The 23,878-nt window shown below is 41.7% G+C and overlaps 1 protein-coding gene across 1 annotated transcript; it reads left to right on the forward strand.

Annotated features, from left to right (window-relative positions):
• Window positions 1-2,557: 2,557 nt before the first annotated feature.
• On the forward strand, window positions 2,558-19,385 carry FAM98A (family with sequence similarity 98 member A). The gene is made up of 9 exons (XM_063151818.1): window positions 2,558-2,637; window positions 2,839-2,917; window positions 5,783-5,931; window positions 7,409-7,543; window positions 10,415-10,599; window positions 12,020-12,100; window positions 13,410-13,526; window positions 15,931-16,098; window positions 17,524-19,385. The coding sequence occupies exons 2-9, from the start codon at window positions 2,865-2,867 to the stop codon at window positions 18,271-18,273; spliced, it is 1,638 nt and encodes a 545-aa protein (XP_063007888.1). The 5' UTR covers window positions 2,558-2,637; window positions 2,839-2,864; the 3' UTR covers window positions 18,274-19,385.
• The last annotated feature ends 4,493 nt before the right edge of the window (window positions 19,386-23,878 follow it).

The following is a 23,878-nucleotide window of genomic DNA, read 5'->3' on the forward strand; positions in this document are numbered from 1 at the left end:
CCTTCTGTGCCAATGCTTATCTGAGCAGTAAATATAAGATGACAGCAAATGTCCTCATGAAATTAGCACAAAATCCTTGCTTCTCAACGTGTGCAGATTCAGGAGTGGACACAGGAACAGTGTCAATGTGTCAAAATGAATTATTTCATGTACTGCTTGCTCCTGTGAATGCTTTTAAACCCTATATTTAGAAAAGATAAAAGAAGATTCAGAAATAAGGGCTAACCATTATCATGACCGTGAGAGTTGAGCAGGGTCAGACTGTGGACTTACTGCCCAGATTTATACACTTCCACAAATGCAAGCAAGGTGAACGTAACCATTACATAAAAATAAAAAACCTCCAAAAGTAAAACAACAAAACAAAAACCAAACAGAATCCCCAAGTCAACCAAACAAGCAAAAGGTCACAAGCTTTAAGCAGCAGTGTTGAATTTGTGAGGAAAATCCCAATTGCCCAGATCTCTAGTTTAGACTGTCCACCCAGGCAAGGCTCCCAAGCACAACACCTGAGATGCTTTGAAACGAAAATGAATGGACTAAAGGAAAATCAGGTCATTCTCCCATCCCAGCAGTGATTAAGCAGCTTGCCAGAACTCTTTATTTCTTTTTGTTTTAAAAAACTGAAGCAGGCTGTGGCTACACTGTACTAACCACTGTGCAACTGGAAGCAAATACACAAAGCAGAATGCTTGCATTATTCCTTTGACACTAAGCTTTTAGTCTTTAGGAGGCAATTTTCCTCCAAATGTGTAGACTGACATGTCTTTAGTAATAGAACTGGTGCCTAAGATCCCTACTCTTTATCCTCCTTTACCTTCAGGCTACAAGATCCTTCATATTTTGAGTGCAGCTTTGCTGCTTTGTGCCTGCCAAGGGCAGTTTCACTAAGAACAGGACTCCCCTCCTGCAGCACCAGCTCGCTGCTGGTGACAGACTGGCATCATTTTTGGCACTAGTGGTTTTGGCTATCCCTAGCATGCTGTAACCATCCCAACACATCCTTTTAGCTGTGCCTGCTTTCCTGATGTACATTCTGTGGGTCTGCTGTGTCCTGGGCAGGCTGGCAGGGCTGCAGGGAGCGGGCGGGATCATCCCCTGTGGCCCCACAACTGAACTCACTTTCCTGGGCATGGATCTGCACCCACGGGCACGGCTTTCCCTCTGTGAAAAACGCCAGTCACTTCTTTTTAAATTTTAAAAAGTTTAATAGTAATGAAATGAAACAATATAATAGTATATAATAGTAATGAAAAATGACAATATAATTAGAGTAATAAAAATTTTGGACAATTTGAATTAGGACAATACGAGACAATAGAAACAAAGAGTTACGGACATCTGAGTACCTTTTTCTGGACAGCATAAGCCCAAAAAAGGACACACGTTAACAGAGGATTAACCCTTAAAAACAATAGCCTGTTGCATATTCATACATCTCATACACGATGCATAAATTCCATTCAAACACAGGATTTGGTCTGGTCAGCGTCAACTTCTTCCTCTTAATCCTGATGGCGTCTTCAGAGCTGAGCGAGGCAGGAAGAAGTTCATTTCTTCTGATAATGAAGCAATAAATTCTCTTTCTCTGAAAGATTTCGGTGTCCTGTGGCTGCTGTCTCGCTGCGAGTCCTTTCTTTAGGAAAAAAGTATCCTACATAGCATAGTTTCTATTTTAACCTTATGTTATAACCTAAAACTATATTTAACACACTACTTAAGAAAATTAATACAGTATAACTTTCTAACACAACACATATAATATTTTAATATTTGCAAGAAGCCAATCACACAATACGCATTTTTCACACCTCGGAGCACGCTGAGCAACTGGAAAGAGTGAACGCTGTTACATCCCTCCCCTGCCTCCCGAATTTAAAATATTTTTAAGGAAGCCTCCCCAGCGTCGCTTGCAGGAGTTTCTGTGGTCGGGCAGGCTCAGCTCGCGCAGCGCTGCCTTCAGCGCCCCTGAACGCCACGGCCCGGCCGGGACACTCCTGCACCCCGCGCCGCCAGGCCACGGAGCAGAGGGACAAACGAGACCCGCGGATTCCATTTAGCAATTGAACTGAAACGGCTTCCATTTATTGATTTTATGATTTGATTGATTTTATTCGGCACCCGGCGCCCTCTGCGAAAGGCTGTGTCGCGCGCAAGGCATGCCGGGATTTGTGGTCCTGGCCGTGGCGCGGCGTTGAGGCAGGTGGGGACGCACTCTCGCTCCCTGGCGCGGTTTGACCCTTCCGCCGCCCCGTCCTCTACCCCTGCCCCGCCCGTTGCCGCGACGCCACTGGCCGTAGCACATTCCTGCGCAGGCTGCGCGGCGGTGAGGGAGGAGTTCTGCTTCCGGGTCTGCCCCCGCCGGCGCCTGAACACAAAAGTGAGATCCTTGGTTCGTCCCGGGCTCGTCTCCCACAAAACCGGCCGTTCTCTGGTCTCGCACCCGTGTCCCACTTTAGCAAAGGTACTCCGGTCGGCAGATAGGCGGAGACCGCCGCGGACGGAGGGGGCGCCCATCAGGCACCGGGGTGGGCGGCCCTAGAGAAGCCGGGTGAAGAGGGAGGCCGGGGGCCTGCGGCGCCGCGCTCCCCGCCCTGAGATGCCAACCCGGCAGTCGGCGGCGCAGCTGCGAGCGCGGTGCGTGGGGCCCGGGCTCGGGGCGCCGGGCGGGCATGGGCGGCGCGGGGACAGGGGCTGCGGCACCGGGAGCGCTGCCTCGCCGCACGGCACGGGGTGAGAGCTGAGTCTCCCCCACGAGGCCGGGATGGGCGGGAGGCGGGGGGAATGGCGGGCGGTGGGAGTGCGAGTACCGGTAGCGCTGAGTGCCGTGTCGCGCAGGTCCACCCGTCGTGCCCCGCCGCAGGATGGAGTTCGAGCTCCTGGAGAACGATGTGCTGGAGTCGCTGGAGGACCTGGGGTACGTGTCCGGGCCGGGAGCGGAGGGCGGCCCCCGCACGGACAAGCGCCGCTGTCCGCCCCGCACAGGCGGGGCCGCCCCGCTCCGGAGGGCCGCGGCTCGGGGCAGCGCCTGGAACGGCCCCTTTGGGTCAGAGCCGCCCCAGAGCCGGGTGGTGATGGTGCCCCAAGGCAGCCGGGCTGGCTTTCAGCTGCACGGCCCTGGCCAGTGAGTCCCTTCTCCGTGCGAGCTGATTCCCCTGATTCTGGGATGCCGCATGGTCTCTTGCTGCTCTGTTCTGCACAGCGGCCCTAGCTGAGGGTGGCACAGCATAAAGAGATACCTCAGACAGTAAGAAAACTTTCAGGCTTCATATTGTTTTTGGGGAGGGAAGAGTAAAAAGAATTTCAAAAGAATTGCAAATGAGCAAAGTGTTTTTCTTCTTTACATTTTTTAAAGGGTAATATAGCACAGCAGCCTTTTGCTGTGTGAACCTGTTACTTTGTCAGAGTCAGGAAAGGTTGCATAGGTATGAAAGGGAGAGCGTGGAGAACACGTCCTGCTGTAGGCTCCCATGGCTGTAAACTGTAGAGCTCAGAGGACAGGCAGCTACTATTTCACCTCTACTGCTGGTTGCATGCACACAGCTGTATTTACTGACATTGGCCCCATTCCCATAAATCACTTTGTGGCTAGAGTCATTATGCTCCAGCAAAGATTGTATTTCCAGGCTAGGTTAGTGGTGATAGTTGCAAAGCTTGACAAATAGGCTTCTGTCTTAGCAGCTATTTCTCTGACTGAAATGAGAAAAGGCAGCTCTTCCACAATGATTGACTTCTTTTTACTGTCATGTGTTTAAAAGGATACTAGTGGCTTGAAGGAGTTGTGATTTGTGCAGTTATAGACAGAAAGCGTTGTTGATTTCTGTTATTACATAAATAGGTAAAGCAAACAGTGAAAGTAGTTGAACAAGTAAGTTATATGAAGCAAAATTGACAACAGCGAAAAAGAAAAAATTTGGAGGATGAAAGACACAAGACCTCAGCAACATTGGTAACAACTGGGAAACTATTGCATGTGTCTAAAGGAATTCTGATTCTTGCTGTCTGGAAAGACTGGGGTGTTTGAGGCTTTCTGCTTTGGGAGTAGCTCTGTGGTCTTCATGGTTCAACTTACTTTTGTTCATCAGATACTGGAGATATTCCTAATATATCAGTTGATTTTTTTTTTTCTCATAGCATTACATGTTAGAGAGCTGTTTCTTTTTGTAGTTGTGCTCGCGGTGTTCAGATGGTGGCCTCTTGTCTTGTGCATCAGTTTGCTGAACTGTTGAAAAAGCAAACAGATGGGATAGTACAATGTTACCCAGGAGAGCATAGCTCTGGAACACGTGCCATTGGCAGAAACAGAAGGAAAAAGCTGCTTGCAGTTAGGAATCTGCAAGTTGGATTATTGGCCAGATTGATGTGTAGCTGAAGTAATAATTTTAAGAAATAACACGCTCAAGATATTACCTCTGTTAAAGAAAAATTGTAGAAAAGATGCCTCTAGAAGACCTGAGCAGGGACTGAAATCCCAGTCCTGCCACAACAAAAGGCTTGCCATTGCTTCCTTTCTACTTTGACCTATAACTGGATGATGCTTCTGTTCTGAGCCCCAGATGTTCCCAGACCTACACATGTAGGCCTGAGAGGTCTGTGGGGTGGGACTGGAGCTTGCTCTGATTATCCTCTGGAAGCATCCAGCCTACTGTGGTCATGCAGTAGGGCTGTAATACCTGAGATTACAGCTTCCCACCAGCTGCCAGTAGATTAACTGGGGCACCATCAAGCTGCTCTGTGAGGTGAAAGTTATTTTTGAGTGTGGCTTCTTCATCTTCCTTGCCTGAAGTAACAGGCCACTAGAGTGAAGGCCAAATCCTTTGTGTGTGGTATTAAGCACAGGAACAGAGTGAGGAAAGTTACATTTCAATTTGAGATGCTTTTTTATTGCTGAGGTTTGCCAAGAGTTGCCGGATTTGTTGGATTGTTGTGACGTGGTGGGTGACTTTATCTGGAAGTTCCCAAGAGAGATTTCATTTGGTTATGAGCACTCTTGGATGTCTGTCTCTTTTGGGGGCAGTATATCAAAATAATATTGTACATGTTTTTCCTAAAATACTGAGGTAAACTCTGACTTGTGTTTCTACCTGGTTGATAAGGCAGCCTTCTCCCTCTGAGAGATTATCAGTACACAGATGTCCTGAAAGCTGTGTTTTCTAAGATCTCATCTATAAACTCATGTTTTCTTACACTAGGTCTGATTTTTGGCTTATTTTGCTTATGTAAAGAACCAATTCCATTAATTTTTCTTGTGTATATTTAGGGAGGTTGGTTTTTCAAGAGATGATATTTTTATGCAGATCACTTTTGTAATATTTCTATCAAAGGCTTTGTTTTGTAAGGAGCCCTTTCATACGTGATAGGAAGTGACAGAAAAGATGCACTTGTTCAGCAGTAATTATCCCACATGGAGAGCTCAGGAAGGATTCCTTGGGACTGCAGTTGCCCGGGATAGGTCTGTTGTCAGTAACAACTTCAGGAGGTGTAGGCAGAGAAGTTGCCACTGTACATGGTAACATTCTCCAGGAGGAAACCTTTGATGATGATATTTTGTGACACAGTCTCTGTGATGGTAAGTTAAGGTGCACACAAGTTCTGAGTTTGCTCTGATGTTTTCAGTGTGGTTCTTGCTACAGTTCAGTCCAGGAATCACCATTCCATGAGATCAGCACTGCAGATGTGTTGTGGTTGTCGCTCTCAATATGTATCCAGCATAAAATAAATCTGTCCAAGGACACTGGTCCCAGCAGAGATGAATAAACTGTGCTTTTGTTTTCCCTCTCAGTTACAAAGGTCCCTTGTTAGACGACGGCGCGCTGGCTCAGGCGGTCTCCCATGGAGCCAGCTCCCCTGAATTCACCAAACTCTGCGCTTGGCTGGTGTCTGAGTTACGGCTCTTCTGTAAACTGGAGGAGAACGTGCAGGCAACCAACAGTAAGTAGTCATAACTCCACACAAACATGCACTTAGTGTGTGTTCCTGCAGGCCACAGAGATTAGGGCTGGCCATATCTCTTGTACCAGGGAGTCTTGTCTGCACACTGCCAGATTTTGGATATTTTTCACCTCAAGTTTGCCTGATGAACAGCCAGGAGAAATAATAGTGGTGATCAAAGAGTCTTTCTTCTGAAATTAGCTTTTTCTGTTAATTTTTCAACCATATTGTTTTTTAAAGTTCTTAGATGGATTTAGGGAAACATTAATGCTAATGGGGTTTTTACTAGATTGTGAGAATACTTTTATTTCAATGCTTCTATTTGTAATTTTGATGTCAGTAATACTACTTTCAAGGTAACATTCTTGTGTCTACAGTAACGATATCTTCTTTTTACTGTTACTTCTCTTAACTCTGCTTGCTATGAATTTTTGAGAAGGAGCCTGAAAATGATTGTTTTTCATTTTGGTAGAAGAAGCAAACCATAGCTTTCAGAAAAAAAAAAAAAAAAAAAAAAAAGTTAATTTTGGTTAGCTAGTCACGACAATCTACAGATTAAATTATTAAATTGGTGTGATAACCCACGTTCCTGAATATCTAATATATTAACTCATAATGCCTTTATGAGCTTAGCTTTGTATTTACTCAGTGGCCAAAGGTTGCTGCCTTTTACCTCAACATCTGTTACTTTCCTTTCTCTCTGTTTTTGACATATTCATTCTTTCTTCTTTGAGTGTATTTCCTATTCTTTCTCTGTAACAATACAGTATCTTACCCCTTCTAGTAGTACAAGGTTCCTATTTTTTGTTTTATGTAAAGATACAATCCAGAAGTCTTCCGACACCTATCTCAAGTACTTTAAACACAGTGACAGAAACGTGTTAGCTGGAGTACCATGAAGTCCTACCTTCATTTTGTATGTCTTGGATTTAGGAATAACAGACATTTGGGGGTGAAGTCTCTTTCCAAAAGATAAAAAAAATGTTATTTCTCATCACTGCCTTTTTTACCTAACAAATTCTGATAAAGTTTCAGTAATTTTTGACAGAAATATCAGTCAAAAGTTTGGTTTATGTGACTTCCTTATTTTTAAAGGATATTGATATGAAATAGAATCAGTTGACAAATGTGAGCTTACAGGGAGAAAGAATAGAAAAAAGTGAGAACTCATAAGCCACATTTATTATTCACAATAGTTTTTAATGTCCCCTTTCATTATAGAAGTTGCCAGTGTCTGTTGTAGCTTGGAAAAGCTGTCAGTGAAACATAATTTTATATTAATGGAGCATATCATGGATCCAAACAGGTTGTGCTGTGTCTTGGAGGAACCCAGCAAATGCACTTGGCCTCCATTAAAAATGGGTCTTAATGTTAAATAGCAACTTGAGCAAAATATTTTTTTTTAAATAGCTAATTCATTCTAATCATACCCCCTATATATTAGCAGTGAGTGAATTATTATTATTTTCTTTTTAAGGTCCAAATGAAGCAGAAGAATTTCAGCTTGAAATGAGTGGGCTGCTGTCTGAAATGAACTGTCCATATGCATCATTAACATCAGGAGATGTGACAAAACGCCTTCATAATCAAAAGAACTGTCTCTTGCTGCTTAGTAAGTTAAAAGGGTGCTTGCAAGCAAACCTGATTTTCTGCAAGATTTATAGTGTTGTTTCTTTCACTTAATGAGGTACTGGTTTCTTTACCACAATGCACTACACTGTAGATACAGTAAAAATAATGCTTATTTTTAGGTAATTTACAGCATCAGAGTATTATACTTGTGGGTTTACCAGTCAATATGTACCCAGTATATGAGGGAAAATACTTTGAATGTTAACCTTTTTGATATTCACGAGCAAAAAGCCTGTCCTATCACTTCTTAGAAGGCACAACAAAGGAGTTATTTGAAGACTTCTGCCAGAATTTAGCCACTGAACTCTACTTAGCATGGTTGTAAAAATGATCACTAACATCAGATGGATCATAATTTTAGAGGCTCCCAGTGTGATGACTTGCAAGGTGCAACAAAACTTGCATTTTCCTACACTGACAGCAGTTGGAATTGTTATGAAGGAGAGAATGTTTTATCCCAGCTCCCAGTTCTTTTGATCAACATCCTTTGTAAATAGCTTCACTGTTACTTTCTGCTGATTGAAAGGAAATTAACATTAGCAATGGTGACGTCTTTCCTTTTCCATTCCTCACATCTCAATAGCGGAGTTGTTTTTTTTCTCCTTATGAGTGTTAGAGGAGAAGAAATATTACTTGAATTTGTAAAAGGTGTGTGATATTAATTCACATTACAATAAAAAAATAGAAGCTTGAGTTAAAAACTGTAGTGCTAATTTTAACCTAATTTTAAAATCAAGATGAGGTAATGTTTTATTTGCTTCCTCGGTTGCTGCTGGTTCTTTAACTTTTCAAAACAGAAATTTAGTTCTGCCTTCTTCTGAGATACAAGAAATTATTTACAGAGTAGGTTCCTGTATTTCAACAGTAGGAGAAAGATGATGAGGCTTAATCTGAATATTTCTTATAGTATGTTTAAAAATGTCAGATGAACTGAGGTAGTGGTTTCATTGGAATAGTTTGTAGCTCAAACAATCTTCTCTTCAGCTTGTTTTCTGTAAGCCAAGCCATTCAATAAATTTGGCTTGTCTGTGACACACAGTTTATCCCAGAGGTCCTTTGGGATGTACATTTTGGTAATATAAGGCCGTGTTCAGGAGCTGAACTCTGGTATCCCATCTGGCAGGAATGCTGTGTTTACTGTCAAATGTGAAATTGCAGTAGTGCCAAATTCCTTTTTTGTGTACCACCATAGCAGCACAGCTTTCTGTAGCTGTGTTAAGTGAACTTATTAGGTATCCTCTTGCATGTGAGCCATAAAACTAGTTTTTTTTCAGGAGAAACAGGATAACCCTGTAGTGAAATGCCAGGGTATTTTACATTTTAATGAAATGCAGCACAGTTTGTCACTTGGAAGATGTAGCAGTATTGCTGGGAGATGAAAGCACCAAACAAACCCAAGTATTTAGGATTGATTGTCCTAATGTGCAGCATCACTAAAATACAATGTTAGGCACTAGCATCTGCAAAACAGAAAGTACAAGAGTTTCAGGCTGGTTCAGAAAAGTTGTGCAAAAAAAGAATGGCTATCTGAAGAACATTCATCTTAGTGATAGACTTTAAAATTTCTGTCCTTGTTAGGGGAGGTTGAAGATAGCTTAAATATGATCTCTAAATTTTTGAGACAAAATTCTCCTGCTAGTTTATTTTTCAGTAGGCCTGAAAAGAGTGTAAATAATTGAAAGCTCAATTAAGAAAAACCTGTATAAAGTGTTGCTGAAAGAACTTACAAAGGATACTTCACTGTTTTATGTATTTTAAGAGTTTTTTTATTTATAAGGTATTCTGTATCTTTAGCAGATGACATTCTAGAGATTATTAAAATGCTCTGTTCTTTTCTTAATCTTTTTATCTGTCCCGGTTTTATAAATAATAAGCTTCTTTTGTGTATCTGTGGGTTTACTTTCCTGCTCACAAGTGTGTCTGCAGTATCAGTTTTTCTTATTTTTAGAAGTGTTTATGTATATTATTGCTATGGTCACTCACTATGATTAATGAGAAAAGTATTGTTAAACTTGTGCTTTTTTTAAAATTCAAACCTTAAAGTTTTGACACCAGCAAACAAAGGCTGTTTATATAATTGTAAATTTATATCACTGTAAATGACATCTGATGTTGAAATTCTGGGTATATACTGTGTTCAGAAATTGTAATTTTTATTTTTCTCTTTTTGTTTGATGGAGTTACAATGTAATGGTAGGCTCTTACAGTTCTGATATTGAAGAAAATTTCAGCCATTCTAGCTTCTATTTCATCATTACAGCCTTCCTTTCTGAAGTTATTGTAAACATGAATTCTCAATAGTACTTCTCAGTCGGATTATTCTTCCACTCCACATTTTGTATGGAGAAGTAGAGGAGATTCATCTGACATTTCACTTCTCTCTACTCGTTACCTTGCTTGTTTCCTAGGGCCTCGAGAAGTGCTTGCTTGTCTTCCCTAAAATACACATCTCAGTCCCTCATCCTGCTTGTTTCCATGTTCCTAATTTCCTGTCTTTGGTGGGCAAAACCTGAAGGAAAAGAGCTGTGCTCTCTTGAACTTTGGGATTAATACTTGCTGGAATCATAGGGATTTTTTCCAGCCTTTAATTGGTTGTACTAAACCCGTCCTCTGTTTGTTTCTAGCACTGAACTCAGTAATTGTAAATATGAGTGCCCTTGAAGATACAAGAAAATTTAAGATACAAGATATCTTGAAGATACAAGAAATTTTGTAGATACAAAATTTCTATCCCTCCTTCTATCTAAAACAGTCAATTTGCCCATGTGTTGTTTGTAAGCACTTGAGTTTTCACTGGCTCTAAAATAACTCTTTAATATCCGATTGTCAAATCTAATTTTTCTTACCCCAGCATACCTCATCTCAGAACTGGAAGCTGCCAGAATGCTGTGTGTGAATGCCCCTCCTAAAAAAGCCCAGGAAGGGGGTGGCAGTGAAGTCTTTCAGGAGCTGAAAGGCATCTGCATTGCTTTAGGCATGTCCAAGCCTCCCGCCAACATAACGATGTTCCAGTTCTTCAGCGGAATTGAAAAAAAAGTAAGATCCAAAGGAAGAAAAGTTTGAATATTTATGATGTTGTTGTTTTGATGGAAAATAGTTCTGCTACCTGGGTGAGATTTGTCTCTTGTGAAATTCCAGTGTTTGAATTGTGAAGTAGAGTACATGTGTTTTACTGTGTATTCTGAAATTCTGAAAATTATTTTGAAAGCTTTTTCCGTGCCAAGGCATGAGGTCAGGGACTGTTGCTATCCTCACTTTTCAGGGTGACTGATCTAGGTTTTGATGCATCACTTGTTGCAGAAGATATAGAAAATGCTAATCTTAGGCCTCAGTAAGAATGTTAAAGAGAAATGTTTTTCAAGAAATACACCTAAACAAATTTGTATGGGAACCTGATGTTTAAAGATGTTTTGGTCAAAAGGTGGTGTAGCAAAAGTAAAACTTAACACCTTCTCCCTAAGACTTCATAATTTCTTGAGATTCCATTTATTTTTATTCCTTGCATGTGTGTGTTCTCCAGGATTTTGTGATTGTTTTTTTTAATAAATTTACTTCTGAGTAACTTTTATAAATCAGAGAAATTAAATTGAGTAGACTGTCCAATGCACAGACCAATGGTTGGGGACAGAAAGCTTTTAAATCACTTTTAGTGACTTAATTTGCAGGATAGGGGAGAGCAGAACAGCAGATAAGGGTTGTCTTCTGCTGTTCCCTAACTTTAAAGAACAGATATGGGTCCCTTCCAGTGCAGAATAATCTGTGATTACAAAGCTCCCCAAAACAGTGCTATTTGAAAGCACTTAAGTTTAAAATCTTGAATAAATTTGGCCCAGTATCGTTGGAAAACCAGGTCACTGAATGTGTTAGATCACATTGCTGGAATGAACAGGTTGGTGGTTTTTTCCCAAACTGCTTTGGAAGTTTTTGTCACTGCCACTCCATGACTTCCCCCTTGAAGTCCTTAGAAATTTTGAGATGAGATAGATAATTTGTATCCAAACTCCTAAAATGCAAGATAGTTAAAATTTCATACTAAAGATTTTTCTCCTTTTGATTGTAAAGAGGGGTCCTTCTTTGTATCATTTTACATTTTACATCATCTTAAAATAAGCTTTTTGATACAAGTATGGATTCTTTTCTGGATTAAAGAGATGATGTGTATAATAATCCTTATGGCTTCAAGAGTAGCAGTACCTCATGGTGTCTTTGTTTTTACTGCTGATCTATTCTACAGCCCCTTCTCTTAATTTTTAAATAATTATAGCTGAGACTGCCAGAAATCTAAAAACAGTTACTTTCCAGAAAAAGTATGCTTGGCTCTCTGTTCCAGAGAAAATAACTTGATATTGGAGGTTACTGTGTCATGCCTTTCACTGTCCAACAGTCCTCTCCTTTAATTTGAATCTTAAACTAATTTTTTTAGCCAAGGCTTATATTTTTACATGTCTCTTAACAGCTGAAGGAAACTCTAGCAAAGGTTCCACCTAATCATGTTGGAAAACCTTTATTAAAGAAACAACTGGGACCAGCTCACTGGGTGAGTAGTTGCAGGTATTAAAGCCCATTTCCCTTTTTCAAGTGTACAAAGTATTGATCCTGTATGTTGCAAAGTGATTTTTTCTCTTTCTGAATATGAGAAGATAATTTCTTGCAGTATAATGTAAATGTTGGTACACTAAATGTACAGCAACTGATAAGATCTTAGACTCATGAATCTCTAGGTCCAGGTGCAGGTTAAACCTTTCCAAAATGAGAGACCTACAGTGGTGGTACTGACCAGCATGCTTGTGCAGTAGCTTAAGCCTTCCTCTCCTGCCCTTTACCAGCCCTGTCTGTGTGTCCTCGTCCTGCTGAGATGGTGGCATGTCTGCTTCTGGGGCTTCCTTTTAGCTAAGCTGTGGGTCTGTTCATAATGTCCCCCTCTCTTTGTCACTTGGAGTAGTCTGCTTCCTTCACAGCTTCTCCAAGAGGCAGTGAGTATGCAGGTAGGGGCTGGAAAAGACATTGTACACCCAGGCTGCAGAGCTGTGATCTTCTCCAGCTGGGATTTGTCACCTGCTGTGCTAGGAGCCTGGTGCCTGGGTTAGTCACTGCTGCTGCACTGAGCTCACAGCTATGGCTGCTGCTGCAAGGCTTCAGGTCTCTCTTGTCTGTCTAACTTAAAGCTGAAGCACTTAAGTGGTGAATCTTCCCCCAGCAGCCTGCTTCCTTCAGTGCTTGTATTGTTGAGACTGAAAGTAGGCCCTGCTGCCCTTCCTCCAGCCAGGCCTCTTTAAGTGCACATCAATATAAATATGCTCTAATGGTGCATATCTCACCTGCTGCTCTAACTAAACACTGTCTGCTATTAGCTGTTTCTCATGATCTTTTCCTATAGAGCACTTTGTTGTTTTGCCTGTATGCAGACTGTGCTTTAATCAAGATCCTCTTGCAGTACTGTACTTACTTTCAGTCCTTTATCTTTGCTCTATCTTTATCCTTAAGCTTTCTACTTTTTAAGAAGGCACGAACATCCTGTTTCTTAGAAGTTATATATACCCTTGCTTCAGCTTGTTGCCTGTAGTATCTTCTCACCTTTGTTTCTCTGTCCTGATGGATGTTGAGAAGTGCCTCAGCAGTGTGTGCAGTTTTTGTGCTGTTAGAAATGGTAGAAGGCTGAACATGAGCCATGGAAGCTTCAGGAAAATAACATCAGCAGGCACAGCTTGGCTGTGAGTCCATTTGACAAAGTAGATAATTGCAATCTTAAGCCATGCATATTATCTCTGTTAAACTCTCTTCCATCCACATAGTTTATAAAGTAGAAACACTTTAATCTATAAATTGTTTGCAAATTTTTGTTTCAGGAAAAAATTGAAGCAATTAATCAAGCCATAGCCAACGAATATGAAGTCCGAAGAAAACTGTTAGTCAAACGTTTGGATGTTACTGTGCAATCCTTCGGCTGGTCAGACAGAGCTAAGGTACAGGCAGCTTGCTGTGAATTCCTGGTTGATGGTAACACTTTATAAGTATCTCTGGAAAACTGCATCATTGTTTTGTCCTTCATGAGTTAGAAATAGTCACAGGAGTTGTCTGGCGTTGTTTTGAGTGTCTAAAGAAGTTTATGACAATGGAAGAGGAGAAAAAAATATTTTACTTAAAACTGTTGGATTTTAAATCAGTCTGTAAAATGAGAAGTCAGACTGTGTGTAGCTACACGCCAAAGCAACTGGAAAAAGTAGAGATTACTGATCCAACTGTGTTCTGGGTACCATAATGTGAACCATTAAGTGCTGTGTCTTGTGTGATGGTAGAAAAGCACCTTCCTGTTGACCATCCCTTATCTTACTTTGTGCTGTTCACAGCAGTCAGATTTCCTTAACTCTAAGTGTGTCTGCAGTCACAACTCCACAGATGCACATGAGAAAAGCTGCTAAGTCACTACTTGTTCTTACCTTATAGACAGAGTAATGCTTTATGTGCTTCTTTTGTCTTTGAACCGTGCAAGTGGCTGTGACATGAGATCTGTTCTCCCTTGAGTACATGATACATATTCTGCTTTTAGGAATAATTACAGGATTTCCCTATTTCCTATGTCTCAGAAAGAAATTTCAAGGTTTTAAAAAATAGTACATATAATTTATTTTCCAGGGCTAAACCAGATGTGCTAACATGGTGTTAAGTATACTGCTGACAGTGCTTGAGACAGTTACTAGTACTAAACTGTGACACATAGAATCATTGAGTGTTTTTTCTTCATAAATGTTTTTTCAAAAATTAGCTATACTTTAATAATAAACTGTGACCTCTCTGTCCCATTTTGTTTCATCATCTGAGTAGGGCTTCTAATGGTGTAATCTCTCTTCAGGCTTTTTAGTAGATGACTGAAGAACTATCTGATGGTTTAAATACTTTAATAGTGAATAAAAATGAGCAAAAGGGTGAATTATGTTTTTAAAAGAGTGATTTCTAATTGTGTTACAGCTTTGGCATCTTTATCCATGTGGTTTTGTGTTTTATCCTAGGAATTATCAGATACTTTTGAACTTGACTAGTTAAACAAAATATTTTCACAAAACCCACAAATTGTGTGTATGCATTTATATATATTAAAATGCAAATTTTTTTTTAAAGCATAACAATACAAATTTGGAGAATGTTGCTGTAGTATTCCAGACACACAAAAGAGTTTGTTTTAACAGTAGGTTTTAGAAATATGATAATTTTATTTTTATTTGAAAAGTATCAGAATATAATCATATGACTAAATAGCCACTTCTCCAGATAGTGGAAACACCAGGGAAAAAACCCTTGCAGTCCACTATTAGGGATTTTTTTGTAACTTAAAATTTCAATTTTCACCTAAAACAGTATCATAGGACCAAAATATTGTGCTCAGAGCTCAGTCAAACTTACCAGGGAAAAACACACAAGTACTAGAAAAACGCACTGGTGAATACTTTTGCTTCTCCTACCTTTAGCCAGGTCTATATCCCAGTTTTCTGCCTTTGGATGGAAAACAAGATTTTTTAGGATTTTAAAATGTGCTTCTAAGTTTTTGCACTGTTAAGATATGTTGGAGAACCTGATTTGCCTATCCCCACTGCCATCATCTGCATTCAGATTGCAATCTATATATCCTGACTGCATCACACACTACACTCTGTTGATGACTGAAGAGAGCTGTAACTTGTGTAGTAACTCATGTGTGATAGCACAGATTGTCCTGTGTCTCAGCTGGAAAACTTTTGAGGTGTTCAAGAATGCCTTGTATGTAATGTCTCTTCCTCTACTGCCTTTCAGCATTAACCACTCTGGCTAAGTTGAGTGTAGGATCTCATTTCTAGCTCTGCCAGGCCCTCTTGGTGCCTTGTCTTTGTGACAAAGCTGTCAGGAATGTAGGGTGAAATGAGGTAACAGGACCTTTTTCTGCTGATAACTGCTGGAGATAGGGTGATGCTGGCCCAGCTGGAATGGGTGCAGGTCAGGGTGAAGGCACAGAATGGGGTCTGGAGGCTAAACACAAATGTGTTTCACTTTCAGTGGCTTCTGGATTTTAGCAGTAATTCATGTAACTATATGGCACACTTCTGTTCTGTGTTTGCCTGGAAGTAATACAGTCTGATGTGTATGTTGAAATTGTCAGCTCGTTGGTGTCTTGGCATTTCAGTCAGAATTGTGTTTCCTATTTACTTAAGAAATTAATGTGACAAATGCTAGTTTGATTGAAGTAATCCTCAGTTATAAAGTGGTTCTCACTGATTTTATATTAACTTCTTGTTCTATTTGCAGTAGTGGCTTGTTATTCAGTGCTGATTTAATTCTTTTCATGAGATGTCCCATTGTTTTAACTGAGTGAGTTTTATTTTTCTTTGCTCCCAACAGAGTCAAACAGAAAAACTGGCTAAAGTCTACCAGCCAAAACGTGCCCTCTTATCTACTAAGTGCACTATATCAATTGCAAATCTCTTGGCAGCTCGGCAGGATCTGTCCAAGATTATGAGAACAAGCAGTGGATCCATCAGAGAGAAGACTGCATGTGCCATTAATAAGGTACCTTTTGGGGACAAATGTCTTGTTCTTTTAGGAATATTTAAGTAACTTGAATGTGGTAATAAATCCTATTTTTTTTTCAGGATTATAAGTGGAATTTGGAAATAAAGGATAAGAAACTTGGTGTTTATGTATTGCAGATAATGCATCAGTAGACTATGGATAGTGCAGCTTCAGCTTTTGAGGTTCTCAGTGTCCCTTCTTTGGGGCAGTAAAAATTGCTGAAATACCTTGGATTGCTTACAGTGGGAGTAGGCCTGCTCTGTCTAGCCAGAATTACAAAAGCCATTACTCTACTGCTGCCTGATTCTGCCACCATGTCTAAAATAACATCTACATAGTAACTCTGCTTCTGGTCTGTGTAAATAGAATGTACTAAGATCACAAGGGAAGGATCCCACAAATTAGATTGCCCTGAGTACACAAATAGATTACAATCAAGTGTATAGTTCTAATAATGACATAGGAGAAACATGACTTAGACTAAACAACTTCCCTTGTTTCAAAAATTATGATTTTACAAGAGTAATAGGCTCAAAAAAATCTATATGCTGAACTTGCAGCTCAGTAGCTATGTACAGCAGCATACTTGGTGCTTTAAAATTGTGGGAATAGGTGCATGCTCTTCTACCTTTTGAGTACCAACTGTACCTCTGGTAAAGTTCTAATTAATTTAGGAGGGAACAGCGGTGTGGTGATTTGGCCACAGCCCATCCAACCCAAATAATTTCTGCACCTTTTTAGTGTTGTTGGTGTGAAAGAAATTATGTAGTAAGACAGGTTGACCCTATCATCAGACTGTATGTCTGCAGTACTGCCCTGCTGCTGATGTATAATCTGTTAACTTATCTCCATTATCAATATTAAATGTTTTCCAAAACAGTAGCATAAAATAGCAAAGTGGCCTACTTCCATTGAAGCTCCTTTGTTATATTTCTTCAAAACTTCAAGCAGTGCAAATGTCCTGTCCCATTTTGCCTTGCTAAATTTTTAAGGTCACACCATCCTTAGACAGGTAAAGACCTCTAGAGTCTTGTTGTCTCACACCTGTCTGTTGTTAAGTTTCTCCATATCCTCACTGAAAAATAGAATTTTTTGCCCCTTATTTACCAAGTCAATGGCTTCTGCAGGAACTCAGAGCACTAGTTAGGAGAGTGTGTTACACTGTACTTGTGCTTATTTGAGTTTAGCACCCTGCATTAATGAAGAGTTAAGTGAAAGACTGTGTTGGTGCTGCCCATGGTGATGTGCCTGCTGTTTGACTTGTCTTGTTAGCAGTCCTTCAGAGGGCTGTCAGATTCAAACACAAAGTTTGCCTGGATGTAAAAACCTTGGAGTGGGTGCTGCCTGTGGTGTGTCTCAGTAGATGTGACTCTTGTGTGAGGTGTCACAACTCCTATGGCAGTTTTCCCTTTCCCTTTGCAGGTGCTAATGGGCAGAGTGCCTGACAGAGGAGGAAGGCCCAATGAAATAGAACCTCCACCTCCTGAGATGCCACCGTGGCAGAAAAGACCAGAGGGTGGCTCGCAGCAAGGCGGTGGCAGAGGAGGCAGAGGTGGCTACGACTCTTCCTACGGAGGGCGGGGAGGTTACGACCACGGGGGTCACGACCGAGGAGGAAGAGGAGGCTACGACTCATCGTACGGAGGGCGAGGAGGTCACGAACAAGGGAGCCACGATCGAGGGGGACGAGGAGGACGTGGTGGTTATGATCATGGTGGCCGAGGAGGAGGAAGAGGAAACAAGCTTCAAGGAGGCTGGACAGATGGCGGAAGTGGTGGCTACCAGGATGGCGGCTACAGGGAGAGCAACTACAGAGATGCAGGTTTTCAAACAGGTGGCTACCATGGTGGTGGTGGCTACCAAGGAGGAGGCTATGGTGGCTACCAGTCATCTTCTTATTCTGGGAGTGGCTACCAGGGGGGTGGTGGTGGTGGTTACCAGCAAGACAACAGATACCAAGATGGCGGGTCCCACAGTGACCGAGGGGGCGGCCGTGGAGGAGGGAGGGGCGGCCGTGGCGGTCGCGGTGGCCGAGGAGGTCAAGGAGGCGGCTGGGGGGGCAGAGGTGGACAGAACTTTAATCAAGGAGGGCAGTTTGAGCAGCACTTCCAGCATGGAGGTTATCAGTATAATCAATCTGGCTTTGGACAAGGAAGACACTTCACCAGCTGAGGCTGCTAAAAATTTACACTTCAGCAGAGCTCACATAATAGAAACCTGGTTTCAGAGGCCTGACTTAAATGCTGCTTGAATTAGTACAGGTTTGTACACAGCAGGTAGAATCTCTTTGGGTGGGATGTTTTGCATAGAGCAAAGCACAATTTTGTGTAGCCCTCCCCACCCACCTCTGCCTGTCTGAATGAAAGACATTGTCACTACCCCCTGCACCCTAAACATCAATTAATAGCCATGCTTTTTGGATGTTGGACTGGTTCCCTCTGCTCAAAACACTTTTGTTCTAAATATGCCTGCTGTGTTTGCCTTCTATTTTGATTTGGAGAAATACCAAGACCTGTCAAATTTGTCTGTTATAGTACACACTAGAACTTCTGCATTTTTCCCCCAAATCATTGTTGAGTTACATGTTCTAAACCGGTCTGGAGTGTTGCTTTTCTTCTCGCTGACCTCTTGTTTCAGTCACGATGCTGTTACAGTGCGTGTGTGCGCGCACAGGGAACTCTGACAAACGGGGTTTTGTATTATCTGAGCTCTACTGTGGATGCCATGTTCAGTAGCCTTATCTCCTGCTAAACCACCTTTTCCCACCTGCTCAACAATGAAGACTGACTGCCGCCAAAATCTGCAAAGATCATTTCTAACTAAGCTAAATTGTGAACGATAGTGTGTGTAGGCCTGTAGTTAGGTGTAGCAATTCAAACTGACCTGCATCCATCCAAAACAAGTTGCTCCTCCTCCAAACCTAATTTTTACTTGAAATCAGCTAGAAGAAATGACAAACTGAAGTTTATTTTATTTACAAGTTCAATACCACTGGCTCAGCAAATCTAGGGCAATTTGTTTTGGGGGTTGTCTTTTTAAAGAAATGCACTACGGCCTGGGAAGATTAGTTCCTGCCTGGAGGAAGCCCTTTTATTATTGCTGCAGAAAACAAAACCTGGCTGAGTTTGGTGTTCTAATGTTTGGGTTTTTTTCTTTACTGAAAGCCACATAATGCTTCTTGCTGGGTTTTTTGTGTACATATACATTGTCAAAAAGCTGTGAAAGAAAATGGCTGAAGGTGTGCTGTTGTATAAAAGGTGAGCAATAAAAGTATCTGTATGTTCTGTTTGCTTTAGTTTCTTTTTCTTGACAGTAAAAAGCAGTTGCTACAGTAGCTGGGAATTCATGGAGATTTCTGTCTTCTTCATCTCTTTTTTTATTGTAACCTATATTATATTTTGTAGTTGTCCCAGCTGTACCTTACATTCTGCCCTTTGAGAGGCTGTCAGAACAGCAGCAGGTGGGAGGAACTGATCTTCAGTTGCTCTGACTTTTGTTCTGTTCCTCTCTCTGACCTGGTGTAGCAGCTTGTAGTACTCTCTTGCTGTGTAAAGTTATTCTTAGGTTCTGTGAGCACATGTCTCCCAGGTTATGCACCTGCATGCCATGTGAACTTGGTATGCTGCTTCTGGCAACTTCCTGGTGCTCTGCAGCGTTGTGGAAATGTAGGTTCCTGCTGCCATGCTCAGATCACTGTAGCAGAGGCTGTGATGATAGCAGAGTCTTAACCTGTTTTGTCCTTGGGGATGAATCCAGATTGATGCAGGCAGGAGTTCCTTGGCTTACAGTAATACATGAGTATCTGAGAGAATCTCTCCAACACTGGTGTTGCTGTAATTCAAGGTAGTCATGTAAATAAGCTAAAAAAATCATTTAGAACTGATTTGCCTGTATTTCATGCCACAGTCAACCTGAAAATCTGTTTGATTTATTGCAGCCACTAGATGCTGCTAGTGATTCACGGGTTTGGAAGGAAAAGTCCCTGAGAAAGACACTTGGGAATCTGACTTAATGGCTTTTCTCCTTAAGTGTTTCAAACAAATCTAACAAGCCTGATGAGGGAAAAGCTTTCTGTATTGAATTCAGGTCTTTGAGAACCACTGATACACATCTATCTATGCCTAACAGCGTTCAAATTATCAGCATCTAAAACTGAATGTTGCTGCTTCACAAAGGTTTATTGATTTCTTACAGCAGCAGTCTGCAGAGAAGGTGTCTCCCATGTAATACTTTGTCATGAGTATTAGCTGGTGATGAGCTGCATTCTTGCAAAAATAATTAGTAGGGGTTTTTTTCAGAATTAGGGTTCCTACAATGGGGCAGTCCTGGACTAGCAAATGCAAAGAGGTTGACAAATTAAAAGAGCCTTTTGCTGGGAATGTAATCTCTTCAAGCTGACAGCTTCCTCTTTTCTTCACATTCCTCACTGTAAGGAGGATGGTGCTTTCTGTCAGTGCATTAAGAGTGCTGTAAACTTGTTCCTAGCAAGAGGAAACTCAGGAGGCTCTTCAGAGAGCCCCTGGGGGAGTTACATCAGTGCCTTCAGAGATTGCTTTCTGTGCCAGAACTGCCAGTTCCTCTGCAAGGCTGTAGCTGTTGCTGCAGTGCAGAGTCTCACCTTTGCACACTGTGACATGGTGAATTGATGCTGGGGTGGAGTAGGAGCTTCCCCTTCCTCCTCACAGATAGCTTTTTATCATCAAAATATGCTCCTTCTCCTCCTTCCTCTTCCACGACTTAGGGTAAGCCAAGTCCCAGTTTATTCCTGTTTGAGGGGGAAAGTTAAAAAAAAAAATCAGAAGTCAACACCAGGAGGCTTTACTCTTCCAACAGGAAAGAAAACACTGTGCTTCTGCCAGCTGTTGTTGTTTTTCCTTACTCTATTGTTTCCTCCTAGTGTGCTGTGACTTCTTTGTTCCCCAGAGAAAACAAGCTTTGTGTATGTGGAGAGAGCAGCTTTGATTAATGAAAGCAAACAGTCACTGCTTTGTTATTCTCTGTATGATGTTCTGATAGTAACTGTTTTCCAAACATGATTTCTGCACTGCTGCACTGGGAGGAATCTCTTAAATAGAAGCTGGGAGAAGTGAGATGGGTTGTGGATGTTATTAGACTGTGGTGGATTGGATGTACATGTTTGATTTCATTGTGCATCATGATCAAAAGCAGAACTCCAGCAGATTAAAAAGGCAAGTAAGCAAGCCAGGGGAAGAGTGTTCTTCCTCTTGGCCTTCCTGTTCCTTGCCACTATTCTCCCACAAGCTGTAGGCATCTTGTTCTGTTTTTTCCATCTGCCTTTTTTCTCTAGCAGCTTTTGTTTCTTAAAGGCTTCACTTGCATTGCCTTTCCATTCCCTGTGTTAGGATCACTGTCTCTCAAGCATTGTCAATATGCAGTAACATAACTATGGGGAGAGAGAGGCACACTTGCTTCCCACATCAGGTGCATTACTCCCTGACTTGGAATACCATGATCCATATGCACTGTAGTCATAGTTGAGTTTTCCTTGCAGGTCTGAGGAAGAGATAAAAATTGATTTCTTACTGTCAGTAAAGGAGTACCACAGCCAGGAGGGAAAGTGGGTCAAACTGAGCTTGCACTGTACATAACTCAGAGCCTTTTGGCTTGTACCTGCTCCCTGAGTAGTTTTATCTTTAGCTGGCTGGTAATTGCTCTCTTGATGAGATTCTTCTACTTCAGCAGCCAAAATCCTGAAATGTGTAGCTCCATGGTGCTGTGCCATGATGGCTGATGGCCCCAGAGGGCCTCCTCAAGCTATGGATTTGGCTTCTCAGCCAGAGCCTGTGGGTAACCTGCCTTAAGGCTTCAGCTGTCTGTCTCCAGGACACTGTTACTTGCATCTGAATTGAGGAAAGTGGCAAGTGCCTCAACCAACCTCAGGCTCTATTAGAACCTAGAGGCTTACCAGTCAACTATCTGAGATAGAAACTGGGAGAAGGGAAGCAAGATTCATGGCAGTAGATAGTTACGTAGAAGTGGTTGGAGCTTGAAAAGTCCTGTGGTGTAGGAGTATTCCCTGTGACAGGTTATGCACCTAGAAAATGAAAATTAAACTGTTGAAGTGGAAAGAATGCAGTGGGGAATAAGGATTATCACTGGGATTTGATGACTTTTGAGTGTCCAAAAGGCTTGTGTCAATTCTTGTGGTACTGGAAGTTGATTCAGCTCCCTGTTAGGTTAATGTAGACCTGCAAACAAAAGTCCTCAAATACCTTTTTATTGCACATAATTCAGTCTTAGTTTTGCCACATTTACACTGCAGTAGAGAGTCCAAGTGTTGACTGTTAGGCTTGTGATTCTGCTCTCTCTGAACTTCTGATTTCCCTGGACAACAGGAACAGTATGGATCTATCAATGCATTTTTAAGGTGTTGAGCATGATTTAGCAGTCCCAAGCAAGCTGGCTAATGCTGAACCCCAGCTCTCTCCTCTGCTCTAAACCTCCCCAGAGTCTTGCCCTCCTCTGCCCCCCACCCCCAGTCCTACTCAGCTTTTAGGCTTTAAAAGAACAAACCCAGCTTTATCATAAAGTTTGCTTTATCATACCCTTGTTTGCTTTATCAAACCCCGAGTTTGCTTCTCTAGCAAACCCTTAGACTACCTAAGCCACTGCAGTGTTGGATTGGAGAGCAGTATGCCGAGGTGTTTCCCCTGTGTAGGCTCTCAGCATACTCATGTCCTTGCTTGGTTCAGGTTATGACTTTTCAAGGGGACACAGTCTGAAAAGCAAGTGCTGTTACCAGCTGTAAACATTGCCTTCTCCCCTCCTTGGCTGAAAATAAGTCACAGCTCTAATGGCTCGACAAACAAGGGTAGAAGGGAAAAAAATATTTTTCCTTTGTGTTTACTTGATGCTTTTTATAGCTCTGACTGCTGTCAGTGTCATTGTTTCCCCGTTATTGTCCAGTAATTTCCTCTCTTGTCCACGTGGGTCTTTCCCACAACAGAGGAGAGAAAAACAAGTACAAAAAGTAGGAAAACACTATTGTAAAACCAAAGAAAGAGGGAATCTGCCTATGCTGTGGGCAGGTGGAAAGTCATAACCCGTTTTCACACATGGAGCAGAGATGAAGGTGATAAGGCCTCTTTAAACTTTCCGGCATTAGCTCCACTCATGGAAAAAGCAGACTTTTTGGCTAAATTTCATACTGCCCCAGCAGTAGCCTTTTGCTGATGGCTTTTCTGTCTCCTAGGACCAGATTGTCCACAGCTGTAAACAGCATTTTAAAGTGCAGTGCACGGATTTTCCAATGAGTTTACCCTGTTGGCTGCAATGCTTATTTTGAAAATCCAAATCAGTACTGATAACTCAAAAACTTTTTCCAAACTTGCATCCATTTCTGCAATGACCCTGCCAGCTCTTTTGTCAAGGCTTTCTTGAGAAGTACTTGGAACTAATTTTTGTGCTGTATGGATATTTTCATCAGTTAGTAGGCTGATGTTGAATGAAGCAAACCTTGATTAGATTTTGTTTGTGCTATAATAGTCACAAAACAAACAAACCCTTGTTTCTCCTGCCGCTACAAAACCAACCTTCCTTCCTTCCTTCCTCCCTTCCTCCCTTCCTTCCTCCATTCCTTCCTTCCTCCCTTCCTTCCTTCCTCCCTCCCTCCCTCCCTTCCTCCATTCCTTCCTTCCTCCATTCCTCCCTCCATTCCCTTCTTGGTGTCACATAGAGAAAGAGATCTCTTAGCGTGTTTCTTCCTGCATTTACTCTTTGTCTGTCTTGTTATTTGTGTTCTCTGTTTTTGGTGAGG

The sequence above is a fragment of the Melospiza melodia genome, chromosome 3 (assembly GCF_035770615.1).
Source record: "Melospiza melodia melodia isolate bMelMel2 chromosome 3, bMelMel2.pri, whole genome shotgun sequence".
Lineage (NCBI taxonomy): Eukaryota > Metazoa > Chordata > Aves > Passeriformes > Passerellidae > Melospiza > Melospiza melodia.

Bases quoted from the DNA above. Each gene is read 5' to 3' on its own strand.
- FAM98A (XM_063151818.1), top strand. From the start codon at position 2,865: ATGGAGTTCGAGCTCCTGGAGAACGATGTGCTGGAGTCGCTGGAGGAC. The intron at 10,600-12,019 runs GTAAGATCCAAA...GTCTCTTAACAG, and splicing joins TCAGCGGAATTGAAAAAAAA to CTGAAGGAAACTCTAGCAAA. The intron at 12,101-13,409 runs GTGAGTAGTTGC...TTTTTGTTTCAG, and splicing joins AACTGGGACCAGCTCACTGG to GAAAAAATTGAAGCAATTAA.